General features: G+C 40.9%; 2 protein-coding genes across 2 annotated transcripts; both read right to left on the bottom strand.

Moving 5' to 3' along the window:
- Nucleotides 1–833: 833 nt before the first annotated feature.
- Nucleotides 834–3,540, bottom strand: sostdc1b (sclerostin domain containing 1b). Its single transcript, XM_084079719.1, has 2 exons — nt 3,216–3,540; nt 834–2,124 (listed from the first exon to the last, which is right to left on the bottom strand). The coding sequence occupies exons 1-2, from the start codon at nt 3,430–3,432 to the stop codon at nt 1,667–1,669; spliced, it is 675 nt and encodes a 224-aa protein (XP_083935845.1). The 5' UTR covers nt 3,433–3,540; the 3' UTR covers nt 834–1,666.
- Nucleotides 3,541–7,347: 3,807 nt separating this feature from the next.
- Nucleotides 7,348–22,087, bottom strand: LOC311061724 (ankyrin repeat and MYND domain-containing protein 2-like; the record flags this gene model as incomplete). Its single annotated transcript, XM_084080414.1, has 10 exons — nt 21,970–22,087; nt 20,622–20,686; nt 19,617–19,755; nt 17,870–17,968; nt 17,616–17,776; nt 14,821–15,035; nt 9,297–9,432; nt 8,626–8,754; nt 8,391–8,511; nt 7,348–7,493 (listed from the first exon to the last, which is right to left on the bottom strand). Exons 1-10 carry the CDS (start codon nt 22,061–22,063, stop codon nt 7,348–7,350), a joined length of 1,305 nt encoding a protein of 434 aa, XP_083936540.1. The 5' UTR covers nt 22,064–22,087.
- Nucleotides 22,088–22,613: the final 526 nt, after the last annotated feature.

The raw sequence follows: 22,613 nt of genomic DNA, 5'->3' as shown, positions 1-22,613 counted from the left end.
ATTTTAGCTATTTTGGGAAAATTGGTGAAAATAATAAAAACAACATCATCAAACATCTAAAACATGCCTCAATCACCTAAATATGCCCCAAAATAGTGACGCCAGGTTGAAAGTGGTTAAGATATTATTTTTAGGGTATAGAATTTGCTTCTGTTTTGGGAAATTGGAAAAGTACTGATAAAGTAAATAATTAGTAACTTTTTTAATAGTTGTATATATTGCAATATAGATGTGTGGTTGTCACAAAATCCCAAGGGACACCTGGACTTGTGCCTCGGAGTCGGCACACAATGGTTTTGGTACACAGTGGTTTGGTAACCACTGCCTAGAGACCTTACCATTTCTATGATGTCCAGCAGTCACTGAAGCTACACAACAGTATTATTGCACAAAGGGACATCAATCCACTTAATGCAGCAGTTTGATCCTTGTGTAGCTAGCCTCGGTTAAACATCCTGTTGACATTTTGCACGGGGGGTGCTCCATTCACTGCATGGCTTAGTCCACAAGCTTTCACTGTGGAGAAATGAAAGGATATGCGATACAATAAGGCATCTTAACATGTTGCCGCTGCTGGAACAAGCCCCATTAGCCTGAAGGTAAGGGTATCCCTTCACAATAAAAGCGAGTAGGGTGTCTGATGAAAGGAGAGTTTCATCATTGACTAATGCCTCTGTTGTTAGCGTGTTCCTGTTTGCTCTGTGTCTGCAGCCGTCTGCAGCATTGTGTTGCAAGCAAGTCAACATTGCATGAAAAAAAGAGAAAACACCACGTAAACAGTTTTGATCTAGTTAACTTTTTATTGTTTCCCAAAGGATTGACACAGTGGCTATCTTAACTAGAACATAAGGTAGAAATAATCCTTGTATAAAAACAAAATAATAAATTACATTGTTATACAATCCTTTAGAATTCACTTAGAAATGTAACCCCTTAAATCACTTCATATACAGCACATTACATCACACTACAATATATGAACCTATGTTTTTTTGTTTTTTTTTATAAACTATGAAAAACATTATAAACAACTCCCGGGTCTCTGACTTTACATTTGCAGGACGATTAATGTTACTTGAGACTGAAGTCTGAATGGCATAGCAGATTGTATGAACCAATATTTTGCATATAATAGATTTAGATAGGTTTCTTTGCTTTACATCTTGTGCTGCTTGTCTGCCAATTTTCAACATCTCATTCGGCATCAACAAGTCCTCACAATTTTGGCAAACCAGCTGCTCTGAGAAATCACTGCATATTCCTCTGTATAATAAAAAAAAACATCTTGCATTAGACAGTAAAATCCTCAGTGTTAATTTAACTCCAAAAAGTGTACAAATGTAACCATTTCCATTTGTACACTCTTCGGAGTTAAATGGATTTTACTGCGTAGAAAATAGGTCGTATGAGTCTGTGTGTGCGTAGCTGTGGGTCCGAACCCCATGTACAGGTGGTTTTCCACCCTACCAGGTAGTTAAACACATTCACCTTATGTCTCTGATTCAACAGCTAGAATGATATGGACACATTCACCTCGTGTCCCTGATTCAACAGCTAGAATGAGGACACATTCATCGTATGTCCCCGATTTAATGCAACTAACATTGCGGTAGGATAGAAAACCAGCTCAGGAGTCCCCTGGCAGCACGATTTAGGGCTTTACTTCTTAAGACTGTTCCCCAGCCCAGTCTTCAGGGAGTCCAGCTTTCCTCTGCTCCTTCCTCCGTTTGGAACGGCTCTGGTCCTTGTTGTCGTGCCCTCCTCCTCCTCCTCCTCCCTCCGTCTTGTGCCCCGAGTCGTTCTGCTGTCTGGAGTAGCGTTTGCACTTGCAGGAGGTCACCACCGTGATCTTGTAGGTTCTAGAGCTGCCGTCCTGACACTGCAGCCTGATGCGCTGCGTGCGCGTGCGGTCGATGACGCAGCGCCACTCCTGGGCGTCCCGCGCACTCCAGTATTTCCCTGTGTACGCTCCATTACCGATCCAGTTGGGGAGCAGGTGGGAGGGCAGGCACTCCCCTGCACACACCAGCTCCTTGATGGGGTTGATGCTGGTGCACTGGCCGTCTGAGATGTACTTGGTGGATCTCAGCTCTCGACAACCAACCTGACTCTGAGTTAGGCCACCTGAAGGAGGAAGAGGAAAATACAATTCATACATAGAAATCTGCATATGTGCAAATGTTAATTTGTGTAACCAAATAGACCCGCAAGAGGATTTCATTTGGTACTGGATGCACTGAGGCGTGATAATAATGCACATTTACACGCCATTTCATTGGAAGTGCCATAAAAAAATTATGAAAATTGGGAATCGGAATGGAGATGAAAGGATAAGACCTCAAACCCTAGCATCCCTAATCTGGGGCAACATTCCGCAAAAATAGCAAATCTACAAGCTCACAGCGTCTCGCATTGTGACGCATTGTGAGCTTGTAGATTGGCTATTTTCAGTTAAGACAATTATTATTGTAGAGCAAAAACAGGAGGGACACTATAGTGTAGAACCCTTGGGAATCCAGTCAACTATAGGGTTTATGTGCTTAACTCTCAATTTGAGCACCGTTGAACATTGATATTTACTTTAAAAGATTCATTTTGTGTAAAAACAAGTACGGTATGGAAATATATTAGGCATATAAACGCAGTATATAATGCATAATGGAAAGCATTTTCACACATCCAATTCACAACACAGTTCAGCTAACACTATACCACAGCTTAATACAGTTTTCAGATTGCAAGTTTTTTTAAATCATGAAAATTTGCACAAATCATTGAATATATATATTTTTTTAAGTGAACATTTGTAACTCAAATCTTTGCTTCTGGGGTGAGGGGGGGGGCGGGTCCTTGGAACAAAATATTTTGAGTTGGGGGTCCGCGGCCAAATAATACATATCATTTTAGGTGGTCCTTGACATGATTTGAGAACCACTGATATAGCAACATACGTTTTTAAAAAAAAACTGTTTGATTTAGAAGGCATTTGTAGAATCGGCCTCAGGTCTTAATGGGTTAAGCACTTAAACCCCATATGGGTAACTGGAGTCCCTCAGGGCTCAATACTAGTGTATTTTCTGTTTTCTGTTATTGTGGGGAAAGCTTTCTCTGAAAATAGCAGATCCCACAACGCCACCAATGGGTTGTGAGCTTGTAGATCTGCTATTTTCAGTGAAAGCTTTCCACTGCTGGGGTTTTAATGGGTTAAAACTCACCTTTACGCGGAGCATCACTGGATCGCTGCCTGCCTCCGTTCTGTGCCCGATTCATGGACTGATTATTCGGCACGTCCTGATCCAGAACCGTATCGATCACTTGAGCGTTTAACGACTCTGTCGCGTCGTTTTTGACAGCGTAGACGTGGAGGACGCCCTCCCTCATCAGTATGCAGAAAAACCCCGCCAACAGGTGTCCGCGCGTCCAAAGGAGCATCGCTGCACTGGAAGGTCTGTGCGTTCTGTGCGTCAGTGATGCAGTTATTACTGCTGATGTGATGATGGTGGGTAGAGACTATAGGTACTACTGTACTTCATTGCCTTTCTTGAGTTGTAGTTTAGGCTCTATATACCCACAGCTTGTTTGACAACAGCGAGCTTATGAATGAACAAGGCGTTTTTAGGAATAGGTACGCCCACAACTACAGTGTCAGTGCAACACGTGCACCGCCCCCCGCACGCACGCACGCACACAAACACACATGCACACACACGCACACACACGCGCGCGCGCACACACACACACACACACACACACACACACACACACACACACACACACACACACGCACACACACACACACACACAGAAAAAAATATGTCTGGTTTATACATTATGGATAAATGTATCATAAATCAGTGTCAAACGGAATCAATTTGTATTCGATTTTAGGTCTACCTTAAAACTGACCTCTAAGTATATATAAGGTAAAGAAGACAAGACCAGACAAATAATAATAACAATTATTATAATAATAATAATAATAAATAATAATAACAATACAAATATAATATTATGTGGTGTGTAATTTGATCGTCAAACCTAGGCTACTTATTCCTTTTAGTAAGCCATTTGTTTATTTATATTTATATATTTGAAATGACAAAAAAAAAAGATATGTGTGTCATATTGATATGCTGCAGTTTGGAGTAGGCTACTGGGGTGAAGACTGATGGAATTTAACCATATAGGCTACTGGCTATATGGTTAAATTCCATCAATCTTCACCTCAGTAGCCTAGTTTAAACTGAAGCATATCAATATGTCACACATATCTTTTAAATATGTAAGACTCTTTTAAAGTCTTAAAGGTTTTGGAAGAAGTTACAGTTTTCAGTGACTGACTTCTTCATAAAGCTATCAGCATTGAACCACATGCACCTGTGCTCCAAACAGGTTAAGTCCCCAAACAGGTGAAGTCAAACGAAAAAGGCTTATTTGCACAGCAGTGTGACCCACGTCTGATGTATTCTTCCCTAAATAAATGCCCACATCCATGATATTGAATAGATCAATTGAAGCAAGGCTCATTGAGCACAATAGACCAAAAGGTGGAGTCGGAGGTAGACAGGATGGTTTGGGGGGTGAGAGGCTTTTTCAGTGTAACCTACTTTTTTTTAACTCTCTGCCCTTGTAACTGACATAAAATGTATATCACAAACACAAAATAACATGAACTAAAAAGGGTTATAGATGGAAAGATTTGAATGCAGAAAGTTATACATCGATATATGCACCTAAATAATTTCAGCGGGGCAGTGAATCAACAGTATTCACAATTAGGGCTTAAAGTTTGGTTTGAATGTATATGTTGTTATTCTCTGACTGAGTCTCATCATCTAACCAAAATGCCTTGAATGAGCTCACCAATGTGATGTATGTGTATTATCCAAATTATACAGTAGCAAGACAAAGCCTCCTCTCCCCCCTTCATCCTGCCGAAACTGTGCCCCTAAGAACCAAGGTGTCCCGTTACATCCCATTCCCAGGGCCCTGACAATGAATTTAGCCCAACTCTCCTTGGCTATGCCTGCCCTTTGATACCAGTGAAAATAAATCCACTCCAAAACTGTCCAGCTCATGCCATTATTGTTAAAGGGATATTTTTTTCCTCTCTCTCTCTCTCTCTCTCTCTCTCTCTCTCTCTCTCTCTCTCCCTCTCTCTCCTTTTCCCCTCAAAAGCTTTGCTGTCAAAATGATCTCCAATTACCCCAAAAAGCTGTGTTTGTCACATCGCAGCGGGCCTGGACAACGCAGGAGAGATGAACCCGGAGGCCTGAAAGACGACTATCAAAGTTATTTGATCCGACTGCAGCATTTGCTAATTTTTACATCTCTAAAACCGGAAATTTGAGATCGACCCTTTTATGCGTCTCCACAGCCCCAGAGTGAGGATGACATATCGGTGAGTGGAGCTGCGAGATAATGGAGTGAGTGGAACTGAGAGGAAGGGGGCTGAGTTATGACTCCTATTGACAGGCACCGTGACAGGGACCATGCTTATTAGTTGTGCCTATGAGCGTAGGGTCCAGTGTTCTCCCATGGGACACACACCGCTGCAGAGCACACGGAACAATGCGCGGAGGAAAAGGGAGTAGATGTCTATAGAACTCCGCCGCATTGCCGTAGGATGTCCCTCATGTGTGAGAAAGTGAGCGCAACAAGACTCAGGGCCCCTTCTCTCCTCCACGACCTGAAACCCTACCTACTTTGAAGATGTTACTTCAAGGGCTAAGGAGACTGTAAATCTGAAAGCTGGACTCCATGTTTTTAAATCAAAATAAGCTTTAGGTGAATTTGGAAAGTGCAGGTTCATGTAAACATGTACCTGCACTTTCATTGACTGGACAAATTCGTCTTGAAGTTGAATCTCAGCTTTTTTTCTCAAGAACTAAAAAGCCTTTCCTTTTCTAATGTAATTGAATGTCACTTGGTTAAGTGAAGATAATCTTTGCTGTGAAGAGATGGTGTCAGACATGTGATCCGGTCACAAATTAAAGTGAAGTCAAAACTATTGAGGATTTAGTTGAATTATGATGAAAGGGAGAAGCTGCCATCTAGTGTTTACAACTAAGATCCTGAAACGTTTTCCACAACTGGAAATGTATAGTTTATGTACAAAAATGTACCTCATCTAGTGAGGCACTATTGATATCATAACGTATAACTTAAGCGATTGTCCAAACAATGTACATTTAAAAAGCAAGCCTCATAAACTATTAAAACAACACACCCACTTGTACTGTATATGACTTAGGCACACACTATGAAATTATTTTTTTATTTTTGTTTAAGTGGAAACTGCTCTTTTCCATAAGTACAGAATTTATATATAAGATGTCCATACAGTGTGTTCCATTGGACCTTACTGAATAAAATGTTGTCCCACATTAGGCACCTTAGCAAACAACATGGTGCTAGACAGGCAAAAAAAAGTGCTTCGTTATACAGTATTATATCATACAGAATCTGTTTTTGAAATAGCACTTAAAAATGTTGAATATCAATTCCATCTTAAAAGTCGTCCTTCCTCTTCTATGCCTGTTTAAAACAGTATGTAGAGTAATTGTACACTGGCGGATGCCTAAACGGCAACACTACAACATACGATCACACCTATAATAGAGAAGAGAGACAATGGAGAGTGAGTGAGTGAGTGATGTCATGGCCTCATGCAACACTGTGTGTGTGTGTGTGTGTGTGTGTGTGTGTGTGTGTGTGTGTGTGTGTGTGTGTGTGTGTGTGTGTGTGTGTGTGTGTGTGTGTGTGTGGTGTGTGTGTGTGTGTGTGTGTGTGTGTGTGTGTGTGTGTGTGTGTGTAGTGTGTGTGTGTGTGTGTGTGTGTGTGTGTGTGTGTGTGTGTGTGTGTGTGTACGCAGTATATTGTTGAACATTTTTACAGCCAGCTGACAGACAAGTCAAAATGTTATTGTCAAACCTAACATTTAACAGGCAAGCTGGGACTGAAACCCATTCTTGCAATATGGAATTGGTTTATCGACAGTAGAAAAACACATGGTTTCAATTGGATGCTACAAATGCTATATGGTTTGTAGTTTTGTTCCGGGCCATCCATCGACGACGGTCCTCCATCTTCTCATTCCTGGGTCACGGTCAAGGTCAAGCTAAACTTTATTGCCCACAAGGGAAATTTGGCTGCAGCCCCACAAATATACAAAAAACATACAGTGCAATAGAAATACATAACAAGAGAACACTACACAAATGCACAAATTGTGAGATTCATCTAGCTACAATCAGTCCTATTTCAAAGCATCATTTAACAGTTTAATTGAGTTTTTGAATCTATTTAAGCCACACTTGGGTACCCTGTACCTTCTACCAGAGGGCATTAAAAGGGGGGGTGCTGGGCGGAGCTGGAGTGACCACCCAGCTTCTCTCCAGGACAGCCTGCTGCAGCAGCCACTTCCTCTTCCGCCCTCATGCACAGCTCCTGGAGGAAGTTAGCCGTCTCCTTCACCAAGTCACTCTCGTCATCTGACAGAGAGCAGAGAATGACAGAGCCACTGCTTTTACTTAACACTAGATGGCACTCTGAACCAGGGGTTCTGAAACATTTTCAAGTCAAGGACCCCGGTTTGGCCGCAGACCCCATCTGAAAAGATTTTGTGCCAGGGACACCCATGAGAAAAGATTTATGTCAAAACATTCCAAAATGATTCCAAAATCTTCAAAGTTTTCAATATTTTCCCAAACATAAAAAACAGCAAAGTAGTTAAGGTGGTTAAAGTGACTTTGATGACATATTAACACATTTTGCTGGGGACCCCCTGGAACCCCCTCAAGGACCCCTGAGGGTCCCTGTACCTGACTTTGAGAAACACTGCTCTAAACTGCGTGTAACCCATAAAAGCACATGAGCTACGGTACAAGCAAAATAATTCAGTTGAGTCTAGATATACTAATTAATTTCAAATCCGAATCTGATGTTTTCAGAACATACACCTCAGCAGATTCAATCTTTTATTGTGCTGTGTAAAAAAACACATCATAGAACCTCTAAGGGTCCCCACTCCCCAGATTCAGAACGGTACATCAGAGTTAGGGTGCAACATTTAATCAAACTACTCAATTTAATCGATTAGCTGATCTACAAGCTTGTAGATCTGCAAGCTTGTAGATTGACTATTTTTAAGTATAAAATAGGGCTTAAGTGGTTAATCGGACTAATCAATTTAGTCGATTTTTATTTAAAAACTCCATTCACATTTTTTGCGTTGATTTATTGACACAATAAATAATAAAACATTTATTAAATAAACAGGCTACTCAATTATTCGATTCATCGAAAAAGCAATCGATAGAATAATCAAGAAAATCATTGATAGTTGCAGCACTAGATCGGAGAGATGGAAGAGATAACATGATGAGCACCTTTAAGTTCTTTCAACCTTGGGGTGTCCTTCTCTTGGCTCTCACTCTGCTGAAGTGACCTACAAATCTTTCTATGGGTGAACCAGTGGAGCCTCTGACAGCTCAAGCTACAGTATGTCATCTTCAAGACAAAAGCAAACAAAGGGTTAAAAAATGATTTATAGAACATATTTTGGATTTCTTAATGTGCATTCTTGTATCAACTGTCGACAGACTTTATGAGACATTTTCTTACTGTTTGGCAGAGGGAGCATCTCTTATCTGCACCTCTCTCCCCACATGTGGCACAGTAGTCTGCATCCACGAAGGCCATCTGGCCTGTCAAGGCTTGGGTTAACACGGAAACAGCATTTGGATCAGCGCCCTGGAAAACGAGAGCGGAATTGTCTCATGGTTTCTGGCGTGTCGAGACCAACTGGTGATACAGCATATTAAAAGAAATCTAAAAAATCTAGGTAGTTTTTCCAGATGGCATGGAAAATGGCATATATAATAAGCATATAATAAGCATATAACACTAAATAATAAGCAATGGATTTTCCATACTGGCCCAAAACAATGGGGAAAAAAACATGAAAAAAAATGTAGATCCTTGAATGCAGAAACATATTGAATAGTACTAGAACGGATACTGAGAAAAGGCGTTTTGAGTTAGAGTTCTTACAATGCAGCCTGAGGAAGAAGTTTAGTTAGAAATGTGTTGCATGTACTGTATGTCGAAAGCATTTTAGTGTTCCTTGCTGTTAAGGTGCTTTTTGTACTTATTTTTCTGCATTCAAGGAGCTTCCTTTTTCTAGATGTTTGTCCTTTTCAAAAGCCCCACATCTAAATTCACTCCTATACTGTGTGAGGAAGTCTATGGTACATTTAATCGGAAGGTTATTAAATTGTACAAAGTACACTTACCATTTCCACTGGTGCAACACTTTTCATCAGCTGCTGAAGAACAGTGCCCTCACAGTACGGAAACTTCTTGATACAGTCCCTGATAAACTTCTCCTGGTACTGTGGATATCCATCACTGTCCCTCCCCCTTAGCAGACTATGACATTAGGCAAATAATTAATACAAATTTAAACAAGCAGTATGTACAAACATCATTGCACTTATAGGATAAAATGTCATTCAACAAAAAATGTGAATTTAGACATTTCGCAGATGTTGTGAGCTTGTAGGTCGCCTATTTTCGACGTGCGACACAGTCGTGCGATGAAGTATGAATTGGGCTTTATCCAGAGCGGTTTATAAATTGTAATGCAACCCAGCTATAAAATAAGTTATACTTTAAATAGTATTAAAATCATTTAATGAATGGTTTGTTTTAAAAAGTGTTAAAAGGCTTTAAAAAGGTATGTGTTTTTGTTTAAAAACGTAATGTATAGCTCATGACTAATTCATTAGGAGTTTTGCTTTGTTTTGTTTAAAAGTAATGTTTTCTTGTTTATTCTGACCAGCACTTATGGGGTTAACATTCCTGTGGGGAACGTAGCTGTTAGAGTGTGTTGCTGCCCGGACGGGAGAGAGTGGGACACATGAAGAAAGAGAGGGAACGTAATGTAACGAGTGGTTTCATTCAGAGACATTCTGTATGATATTATATGTTTGCAGTGCACAGACCTGCGTGTAATTTGTGTCTTACATGAGTGTTTGCACAGCAGTCAGTATGAGAGGACAAGCTGCACGTTTGACAACAACAAGAAGACTTTCTACACGAAATTCAGAGACTGTTGTTTTCTGTTGTGCTAAAGGCTAACGTCAATGCTAACAAGCTCACAGTGAGTCTACAGTCAGTTCATAGCACGTGAACAGTCGTTTCTAGGCCCAGTTTAACTTCCACAGTTGAACTGTTAAGGTGTGATGGTCCATTGTGGAACCTTGGGCCGTCAACCTTTACTTTATAGAGTGTGGAGCACAGAAGCTGTACTCCAATTAGAAGGCTGAACGTGTCATCCACTGTTTTTGATATACTGAATGCTAAAGATAAGAACGGGAGAATTCTCCAAGCGCTGAACCGAACGCTTGTTTGCATGCAGACCTAGATGTGGAGCGAATTGCCTTCGTGATATATCAGGTCGTATTGTTTTAATATCATTAATTTGCTGTTCTTTGATTCACATAGTATAGAGGGAATCTCCCTTGTTTGTCAATAAAGATGCCTTGCGCATGTGAACGGTAATTTCTGTGTATGTCGTCTATAAACTGGACTTTAGGGTTTATTGAACCAAGTGACAGGTCTGCCACGGCACATCAGCTGGTGACCCCGACCGTGACCCTGTCCAGTCCAGACGACCGCTGGATCCATAAGATTCAAATAACAATTCGCCCATACACTATGTGCTACAATTCCTTGGGGCCCCAGGAAGGGTACACGCGGTGCTATATGTGAATTGTATTATACCAAATTTAGGTCAATTGTTAAAGATAATGTGTAAATATGATTGCATGCATGTGAAGTCACCACTGAACAGCAGATTGAATGACCTTTGTGTATTAATACTTAGGCTCTGTACTTCCTATACCCCATGATGTCCCGTTAGTGGCTGGGTGGACCGAGTCGATCCTCCCAGCATCTGTCTCTCTGTATTCTATACTCCTATAGACACCATTCTGTACTTCTATGAGACACTACACTAGCTGCCTTTGCACGGCTCTCTAAATCGCAAACCACACCGGGTTCATGGGAGAAGATATCGAGTAGCCTAAGTTGTGTACGTTATATGTCGTTAAATGTTGTTGTATGTTGTCTTTATATGTATGTGAGCTGGGACTGCGGCTCAGGGAAGACCCCAAAAATACTACAGGTTGTGAGCTGGGACTGCGGCTCAGGGAAGACCCCAAAAATACTACAGGAGGTGACGAAAGACCGTAAACGGGCCTTGGAGGACGCTGCTGGGTCCGAGCGGTAGGTCACATGTAAGCTGGGTCCGCGGCTTAGGGAAGACCCCAAAAATACTACATGTGTGAGCTGGACTTGCGGCTCAGGGAAGACCCCAAAAATACTACAGGTTATGGTAAAGCTGGGTCCGCGGCTTAGGGAAGACCCCAAAAATACTACAGGTTATAATTAAGCTGGGTTCGCGGCTTAGGGAAGACCCCAAAAATACTACAGGCTATAATTAAGCTGGGTTCGCGGCTTAGGGAAGACCCCAAAAATACTACAGGAAAGGCCGGCCTAGGGAAGACCCCTCAATAGTACTACAGTGTGTCATATATGTGTCTTTATATGTATGTCATCCGAATGAATGAAGGCCTCTGTAAGTCCTGTTTGTTTGTTGTTGTTTTTTTTTAAGGAGTTTGTCTTTAAATGTATGTTTTGACGTTTTGACGTCAGAGACGTGTGGGCTGAAGGTGCGGAATTGGTCAAGAACAGTACCTTCTGTCATTGTTAAGTGTACATGTTTGTATCTACTGTAAGCAGGAGGTGTGCTGCTGTAGAACGCCAGACCAGTGTGACTGACCGTGTGACTGCTGCAGCTGAATGTCTGTCCCACTTTCGGGTAAGTGTTAGAGTGGAATGCATTAGGAATTGTGAGAGTATGAATGACAGGCGCACCCACTCTATTTATTAGGACCGTGGTTCGACTTATTTCATATATGCCCCTCGATCACGTGCCGTTCCTGGGTCCATATATGTAATTGAGTTGAACACAAATCACATAGTTCTGCTGAGGTTAGGGGGTAGGCTCCCCAATCCTTGGCAGAAACAGGCGGCAGCGGGGTCGCAAGGCTCCCAGAGCACGTTAAAGACAGTGTATAGTGCTGGGGAGAGACTGAAGGGCCCCCGTGTTCTGTCAAGGATGAATCAACATCCTGCTGTGGAACCGTCTAGTCGATGTGCCGACTGCCGCTCTCTCCTAGGGTTGGTAGCACATGGTGCGTGGATGACAGTCCACACCTAACCGGAAGGGAGCTGCGTGACTCACCGGTTACAGGCAAGGCGGGTGAAAACGGTTAATATTCTGGTTCCCGTAGCCAAGCGGGGCCAGGACAAGACCGTCGGTTTCCTGCCTGGGGCGCCAACCACGCCAACGGGTAAGGGATCGCTATCGACTGGGTCACCCGCCGGTCGGATCGCAAAAAGCATTAAAACCATGGCGTGCTCCCCGACAGGAGACGTGTGGTCGCTGCTTCCGGCTCAATGTACAGTCAGGCCATCACAAGCTCAAAGCGACCGCCGGAGTGCAACAGTCATGTAAGCGAGTGATGCTCCTGTGATCGGTGGGCTTTGAAAAGAAGACGCCGGGAAGCAGGAGGCTTGAACTCTCTATCCAGGGTGACCTGGGTGTAGACCTCAAGTGGAAAGGGGTCTAGCCTTGGACTGCGCCCTGGTGCAGGAGGCACAGGAGTGGGGAGGTCCGAAGGACTTAAGTGATGAAATTATACAACAATATGACTACAAATATTACTTAAGTGCCAAACTTTGATTGGTGGGTAGTGTCAGAAGATTAAGTTTTTTTTTTTTATAGTAAGTAAATATTACATTTGCAATGTTAATTAGACGTCATAGACCAAGAAAAATGTAATAATGTGTTATAAAAAACAACCCTGTTAAGGGAGGTCCAGTGACAAGTGACAAACTGTTGGAATGTGTATTGTGAAATAGAATGCCACAATCAAATTTTTTGTTGTTTCAAAATTAAACTAAAATTATGCAGGCCTAGTGTCAACCTAAGTAGTGGAACAAGGAAACATGTAGTGTATCTCATTTCTAGAGCAAATTTTAAAGGAGGGTAAATGACTAAAAAATAAGAATAATTGACAATAATCTAAGGAGATATATTAATGAATAACGTTGTCGCATAATAATGTATATATCTATATAGTTAAGTGTAAAACCAAAGACAATTTGTTAAGTGAAAGATGCCACAGTTACGTGAATTGAAAGGTAGTTGATTTCTGTTGCACTTGAGTTAGGCTGTGTTGTCGAGAGGCTCACGAGCACGTTGGGTGATGCTTGGCAGAACATTTATGACTACAGACAGTAGCTGCACGGTCCACGGCCTCTGAAGGGTGCACACTTCGGGGTGGTGTACGTGTTGGCTTCTGTCATGCTATTTTGTTGTGTTTAACCGAAAGCGAAACTATGTGTGTGTGTGTGTGTGTGTGTGTGCTCTCACACACACACAAGGGAATCTCCCTTGTTTGTCAATAAAGATGCCTTGCGCATGTGAACGGTAATTTCTGTGTATGTCGTCTATAAACTGGACTTTAGGGTTTATTGAACCAAGTGACAGGTCTGCCACGGCACATCAGCTGATAGTCTGTTGTTCTCTACTGGAGGACACAAAGAGGACAATCCAAGTAGAGTTTCAGCAACCAGGGCTTCACAAATAGTTCTCTGGCAACGTGGGATGAGAAGATTGTGTCTGGACTGCACTACATGCTAGCCTGCTGCTAACCTGCACCAGTGAGTGACTGTTGGAGTAACAAGGAACATTAAGGTATCACTCTTTTATTTCTGCTCACCAAGGAGTGAAGGGGCCAATGTGATTTGAGGCCACAACGCACCCAAGCAACGACCAGGCCTGCAACTTAAGGTTTTTAGGTTAAATTAGAATAGTTTTGCCGGCTTTAAGGGACTGTGTATTTGCGTGTGAGTGTGTGTGTGGGCCCACAAATTATAATATTGTCCTTAAGTGACTTGGTGTTTGAAAGAAGGGTTTTACACTTTTGATTAATAGCTTTGAGAAGGTATTTATTGTTTTTTGAGGTTTATGCAATAACAGTATTGTGGTATTTTGTATTCCTGAAAGAAGAGGGGTATTTGTCTTTAAGGTTTTGAACCTGCACAGTGTTGAAAGAAAGAGTTGAAAAGTGTTGTTTACATGTATATGTCTATTCTATTTTTGCACAATCATTGCACAAACAACTAAATAATTGAGATTCTATTTTTCTAACTACTTGGTTGTGTGAATTCATTTCATTGTTACCTTTTTAGTTAGAGGGTCCATTTGGTTACAGACCTAAGTATTTAAAATTGAAGCTAAGAGAGGCTAATTTAATATACTTTGGGGTTAAAACTGCATGAAAAGGTAAATTGATATCATTGTGACTTTAAAAGCTGCTTTTGCATTTATTATTGTAAAAGAGATCCAAGATAATTAATACTGAGTTAATCAGAGTTAAGTTAAATTTATTTAAAAGAACTCAAAAGCCCTCCCCTCAACCACGTGACGATCGAGGGGACCGCTACAGTAAGATTGAAGTAAGAGTCCCTAGTCTACCAGCAACACGGTAAGCGGTCAAGTAAATACAGTGTAAAGACAAGCTTTCAACACGTTGCAACGCATCGCAACTCTGTGTTGTGTTGTAATCTTGTAGATCTGCTATTTTCGCAGAATGTTTGCCCCAGAATAGGGATGATAGAGTTCAAGTAGCATCTCAGTGAACAAGTAAGCAACAAACATGAGTGCGTTTGATAGAAGCCAACCTGTAGACAAGTGCGTCCAGTTGTTCGTCGTGATCATGAAGGTACTCCAGGCATTTGTGCAGAACACAGCTGATGTAGTGCATCTTCATGGCAAGCACCTCCTTCATGTCCTGCTGCTGCACACACTGCTCACAGAGACTGTCCATGACGCCGCAACACTTCTCCAGAGCCACCTCCTCCAGTAGCACGGGGCTCTCCTTCACTAGCATCACCATCTGACACAGCAGCAATAGGGCCCACACACCATGCAAAAAAAGATACAAAGATATTCATTAACCACTTCATCAGAGTCAAACTAAATAAAAAACAGGGTTGCTTCTATCTTAGTCAATGGTTCTCAAAGTGGGGTCCGGGGACCCCCAGGGGTCCTTGAGGAGGTTCCAGGGGGTAAACACAAATCTTGTATGGGGGCCTCTGGCAAAAAGTATTTTCAGATGGGGGTCTGTGGCCAAATACATTTCAGTTTGGGGGTCTATGATATGAAAAAAGTTATTACGCTTATCTTGTGTTACTCAAAGCCTGTTCACAGAGAAATTATTACTATTACCTACTGTTCCTAGGGAGAGAATCACTCTCCCACCCTGTACCCTGAAGAAAGCCTGTTTGATGTCAAACTAAGGAAACGTAAAATGCTTTTTAAAACAATTATTTGAATCACTTATGATGCTATTGTTTATACATGTCAGTCCCAAGTTGAAAGTAAATGAACATGCTAACAACACTAACCCTATACATGTATACTGTACTTTGTTGTAGATCAAATTGTGACCATAGCTTATCCACAAGTTCAGTCGTTCTCTCGTGTAGATCTATTTCTGCAATTTGGGAAAAGTTTGACAATTTTGTCATTTCTTCTTAGAGAAAAAAAAACTATACTTTTAGTTTTGTCTATAGGCCTACTGACATACCCAAAATAGGGACGCCACATTGAAAGTTGTTAATGCTGGTTGGTTCATGCAAGGGGACTAAGGGAGGAGAGTGTAACCATGTTATCACATACGGTGTCCTGCATTCACTTCTAGACAGATATATTTAGAAGTGGAGGGGTGCCACTGTGATTGCTGCGTGCATGTGCACCTGGTGGAATTCAAAGGGCACTAGGCTATCTAAGGCCTACTTTGAACCGACTGTGCTTATACAGTATAGTGTAGCACTCCATTTATATCACACTATCATTTTCAATGAGCCAGAATACATCCAGCTACATTTACCATATGAAAGGGTTCATAGAAGTTGTTTTGCTTTATCATTAATTTAACACAACATGATCTCAGGAAGAGAATATACAGCGGGCAACTATACCAAGCGGGCAGTTGTCTTAGTTTACACTTAATGATAAAAGCAAATTCCCACAGATATATTGTAATAAAATGTGTTGAGTAACTACTCGCTAAGGCTGTGTTCACACTAGACGCCTTTTTTAAAAATAAAATAAATAGGCATCGCCTTTTTACATTAAACCCCATAAATGACCAAAAGACAACCACATAGCACCCATTTTTAGAAGTGGTTGATCAGAGCACTTTTTCTGATCAGAAAGCTTTTAAAAGGCTGATGTGAATATACCGTGTGGTTGATTTCTGTTTCTATTAACACTCTCTGACCCCTGTCATCATTCTCAGACAGACAGACAGACATGCGTGTGTGCGTGGGCGCGCACACACATTTTAACCATTTATTTATGTCCACACAAAGGAGAGTATACAAGGACACAAATATTAAAGGTGCAGTGAGATTACATCACAAAATCATGGAATACGTCTTCATGATACAATAAGCATGTCACTCAGTTTCTCTATGGGTATAAGTAACAGCGTCTCCGCCATATGTGACGGCTGCCAATTATAGCAGAAATAGAACAATACTTTGCCAGCCTTTTTGCCGCCTTTTTGGGCATCCCAAGTTGTTGGAACCCTCTAACAACCAGTCTGTGGGTATGTCCTAGGCTGCCAAATATAAAAACAAATAGTCTGCACCTATAGCGCTCTCTCTCTCTCTCTCTCTCTCTCTCTCTCTCTCTCTCTCTCTCTCTCTCTCTCTCTCTCTCTCTCTCTCTCTCTCACATTTTTTTAAGAGTTTTAGTATGAATGAACTTTATTCAAGTGAAGCCAAACATTAATGGCAATCAATCAATACTTTATTATTATTATCATTATTCATATTTTTACATTTTATTTTATTTATAGTGGCCCTCCTGCAAATTGTTGAAGTGAAATCTTCAGAATCAGATAATGCATGGGCATTGAAGTTGCTGGCAAACAATCTAATAATCATTTGACAGCTGCTTGTTAGGAAAGTTATATTAAATTATATGGCAGAAACAAGACGGGTGTTGATTTTAAAGGAACTAATAATGCAACTTGCCACTTTCCTCTATTTCCACCAAGGAAATCCTTGGTAATCGCATACTCTTCCCCCGCCCCCGCCCCCACCCCCACCCCCACCCCTCCTTTCTCTGTAAATATACCTTTTGTACTGTTCAGAAACTTGTTAATAAAGTAATCAATCAATCAATCAATCTGAGATCATATTGATGATGTTATATTGATGGTGTCACTCTTGCCCAAATATGGTGGAGCTGAGATTCACAAAATGTAAAAAAAAAAACAAAGAAAGAAATCTGGTGCTGATCGGTCAAGTGGTTTGTGAGATTAGCCTTGTGAGTACAGACCTTATTTTTAACTCTATGGTACAGACACACACGGACAGACAGATAGACTACTAGACTACTAACCTGCTAGGTGCCACGCGGTAAAAAATACATTTGGAATTGTTTTGCCAACAACAGGCCCCACCTTGACAGGATTGAGGTTGGTGGTCATAATAATCTTATAAAGGGGTTCTGCCAGTTTGGGAGGCAGCTTGGGTTCAGTCTCAAGACCCTGGGGTCTCGTGTAATGGTCCAGCCTCGCCCGGGAGAAGTAGTTGTTGATCAAAGTGACACAGTCATGCTGGCCTAGAAGAATCAAGGTAAAAGTCACAAGACAGTAGTCTAGATGTGGGGAAATGGGTAGAGTGTTTAAGTGGTAAAAAAAAACACCATCCTTACCCACAAAAGCTGCCATCTGAGCAGCTGTGCGACCCACAGAGTTCACCAGGTCTGTCTCTGCTCCCGCATCCAGCAGCATGGTGGTAATGTCACTCTTTCCTGTGGTGGTTAAAATCAAATATCAATATATAATCAAATATATTGTTGCTGTCAGGCAGAAATCCTGTGTGTCCAAAACTGTTACTTCTCAGGAAATCGGAAAAAAATAACCTGTCTTCCAGCGTATCCAGTGTAGTTATTATTTTGTCACTTGTTAATACTTTTCATTGGTTAAATATTTATAAAAGCCCACAGACATACTTAACCATTTTCATGGTTTACCCCCCCCCCCAAAAAAAGGTAAATTAGTCCATCTACCATTCTACCATCTAACAATGTGTCACATTGCAACGTGTTGTGAGCTTGTAGATCGTAGTAGACTATTTTCACTACTTTTGGGAGACACTCTTGTACAGTATGACAAAGTAGGGCATTAGTTTTTGTAAAAACTAAAAAAGATTATGGCAGCAACGATATGCAAAATTACATAATTGGGCCTACTCAGCAAACAGAGAGATAGATTCTGAGAGATGTTGCTGTGGTCAGGGTTATCATGGTAACGTGTTATTATGGTAAAAAAAAAAGATCTTGACACATGGGGTGCATAATTGCTGATACCGATGTCTGCAAAAAAGTCTTGGACGATATATCGGCCAGGCTGATATATCAGTCAGGCTCTAATTCACACTCATTCACACCTGGGAGTTGCCCAGTATAAACACAGCATTCTATTGTTGGCCACGGTTCAGATCTACTGGAGCATTTAGTGGTCAGAAGCTTTGTTCAAGGACTCCTTGACAATAGTTGTGGGACGGGAGGGGACAGTCTAACTCCTTTCTGTCTGCAAACAGACAACCACATGAACCCTAGCATACCTATTCTGGGGTAAACATTCGGTGATGGGATTTGGTGTAGACAGACAAAAGGAGGGGGGCTAGTCTAGACCCTCAGGGGACCCAGATTAATTAATTGCATAGTGCCGTTAAATGCCTTTTTTTCAACACAAGGTATTTGCATTTGCTGACTATTTAATTAATGCTTGGGATAAACAAACAAAGTGAAGAGAGAAAAGGGAATATGTTATTTTGGATCATGTGTTACAGATATTATGTTTTCCTGTCTTTCTGTACACTGGTTACTAGGCAAATTTCAGTTAGGTTCAGGCTACTATGCGGCCCTCACACCCATCTCGTACTGCTGGTCCGACCGATTATGTCTGAGTCATAGTGTCGGGACTTTGTTAGAGAATCCGTTGAACCCGTCTGTCTGCGTCGAGTTTGAAGTCGGTCGGTCCAATATGTGCACATGACCATATATGGTCGGGTTTGTTTACAGTGATGTTTGAGTCATAGATATGCCTATGGGCGTATCAGGTTTGTTTATGGTTATGTGTGAATCATAGTGACGTGGCCATAGTCCTGCCTATATATGGGTGTATCGGGTTTGTTTATGCTTATGTCTGGGTCATAGTGATGTGACCTTTTATGGACCACAATGGAAATCCTTTTAGCATAACCGTTGACTGTAGCCTACTATCTGTACTGTTTCCAAATTCTGCAGTATTCAAGCATTCAGTCAATATAGTTTTCAATCAATCAATCAAACCTCATTCAAATTAATTTAACTCAGAGAGTGTAAACATTGTCACATTTGGGCCCTCTGAAGAGGAAATGAACACTGAATATTTGACTGTAGTAGGCATACCCACCTGACAAAGCAGCAAACATGAGGGCGGTGTATCCATATTCATGCTGGTTACAGTTGACATTGGCTCCATGTTGAAGCAGCAGGCCACACATGTCTGCCTCACCCTTACACGCTGCATGCATCAACGGTGTCATGCCATGCTGGATGTAGGAAAGAGAGGCAATTGATCTATGAGGATCATTTGTTTCATACTGTATGCACATTAACCACAGGAACCCTAACATCCCTATTCTGGGCACATTTGTCAAAAACACCCAAGTTGGCAAAATGGCAACGAGTTGTATGCTTTGTAGATCGGATGTTTTCGCTGACGGGATTTGGTGTGGAGGAAAAAAGGAGGAGAACAACATGTATAGACCCCGGGGGGACCCCGGTCAACAAAGAACGTAAGGTTTATGTAAGTGGTTAAAGCAGACAATCAGCTAAGCCAAATGTGAGATACAACCAAAGCGCACACACACACACACACACACCTGATTTTGACAGACTGGGAACACTTATGGACCATGGCATGTGCAGGAGTCTGAGTGTTACATCTAGTGGCATGATGCTATTATCTATACCTTGAAGGGCTGTCACCTCCGTATGTCTCAGAAACAATACAGAACATATGCTTTCTATAGCCGTTGCTCTGAACATGTCAACATCATCACAATATATAGCTTTTTTTGGATCCTTCCCAGAATAGAATTGGGCCAAAGATTTAACCACCTATACTTAGTTGACTGGATTCCCCCTGGGCTTTGTACTAGGCCCTCTCCTGTTTTGTCTCTACACTTAAATATCTTTGCTGAAAATAGCCAATCTACAAGCTCACAATGTGCCGTGTTCTGACACGTTGTGAACTTCTATCCTTCTAGATCTGCTATTTTTGCTGAATGTTCGCCCCCAGAATAGGGACGATAGGGTTGTCTGAAATTCTTTATTGGGAATAAGAGGTTTAATCTAATAAAAACGATTTTTAGACTTGTCAAAGTCTGATATAAACATAAAACAGTCTTCATACCTCATCCAAACAGTTTACTTGCAACTCTGTGCTTGTAAGCAACATGGCTGCCTCCTGCAAATCATCTACAAATAAACAGAATCAAAGTCAAGTACATTCAGAGGACATCATTCTTCTCCAAAAGGTTCAGGTTGGATTTGGGATTTAGCAGGGGTTCTCAACCTTTCCTGGGGGCCCACTTGAAAATCTCGCAGCTTTCCTATTTATCCTACTTATCAGTATGATAATGAAAACACATTTGCGTACATTTTTTTTCTTAATATATACAGTGTATTATAAATATAAATAAAATAATCTTAGAGTTTTGCCAGTTATTTAGGGGCCCTCTTGCAATATCCTCATGGCCCATAGTCTGGGAATCGCTGGGGTGTTGAGTCAAGAATTGGCAAGACACGAAAAGAGATTTTCTACAAGAATGCAGCAGATGCTCTTATCTGTTGTTGGCCTTCTATAGAGTACCTAACATCACACGAATAAACAGCATAATCATTCGAGGGGTTGCTAAATATTCAGATGTTTTGTCTAAACTGGAACACACGGATACACTACACAAGTTAATGCAAAATAAATTATTGATAACATTGTTTTAATTATTCTTGTTCAAATCACTCTAAATAAAGCTAAAACCACCCATTCTTTTAATCTCAAGGTGCTTTACCTAAATTGTAGCCATATTGTTTAGTCAAGTGACATTTTTTGTATATTTTATAGAAAGTAAACCGAATATGATTAACATTAAGGCAATTGTCATAGATTTTTTGCATTACTTGTTAGTTATTACCAATTGTTACTGATAATTAAACTAATACAAATGTGCGTGTGTGTGTGTGTGTGTGTGTGTGTGTGTGTATATATATGCCTGATTAAATTATGTTTTTCTAGAATCTGACGGAATTGACAAATTCTTTACAAAACGTCTTTACCAAAAATATATGTTTCAACAAAGATGATAACAATAGTACATTCTTACACCTATGTTATCAATACATGTGTTTATTTTTTATTTTTGTATGCTTTTAACAAAATAAAACGAAATTGAAATTTTTGTTTACAAGACATTGCATAAATCATGTAATTCATATAGTATAAAAACCCTTTAAGAATATTTTTTTTCAAACTTGTTTTTTTTAATTAGTGTGTTATAAGTAATAATTTCAAATGTTTTGGCAGGATATGTCCCAAGGATATGTTGGAATGGGTATGGGGTTCTCATTTCAGGTCTTAGAATATTTTAAATATCATCTAGCCTACAAGAAAGAAAAAGCATATAATTGTCCCTATCAGTTGGATATTTGATATTGTAATGGTTAACATTTTTACTATCAATTAATTTAAAAGAATATTATACCTGCAACTATAGCTTGTAGAAGCTTCCGATCAGACGCAGATAGATCTCCCATCTTTGGCGCAGCCATTGTCTGTGTATCAGATGTTTCACTCATGTCTTTTATTTGAGGAGGTGACAATAGTTTGAATGGTATAAAGGACTGATGAAGTTTGAGGACTTCTGCAGTTATTTGGAAAGCTGCTGGCACTTGTTGGATAGTATGAGCCCTATAGGATCCGCCCCCTTTCTGTGCTCTGCAGACAACGCATCTCACTGGGAAAGATGAACCATCGTTGGAACATACCATTATCAAGGCGACAGGGGGGTTATTGGTGTACTCCAACAATGAAAAAACTGATCACAATAACCATGCACTTTTGAGCATACCGATTGATTACGTTTGACAAGCATGTAGTATATTAGTTTTAAATACATTGTGGTGTAATGTTTTCTTGGGTGTTAAGGTACACTTTTAAAGAATGTCAGACCCCCTCCATCCAGTGCCTCCATACTAGACCTTGCAGGTTGTCTGCAACGTTGCCAGATGTTGTGAGAGAAATAAGCAGCCAGGTCTAGAAAAACAACCCAAAAGAAGCAACTTGGTCACATGAGCACTTTAGACCGGCTATTTGAAAACAGCAGATCTACAAGCTGAGCTTGTAGAT

Source organism: Gymnoscopelus microlampas (assembly GCF_963454915.1).
Source record: "Gymnoscopelus microlampas genome assembly, chromosome: 15".
Lineage (NCBI taxonomy): Eukaryota > Metazoa > Chordata > Actinopteri > Myctophiformes > Myctophidae > Gymnoscopelus > Gymnoscopelus microlampas.
This window is presented reverse-complemented; position numbering and strand designations above follow the sequence as displayed.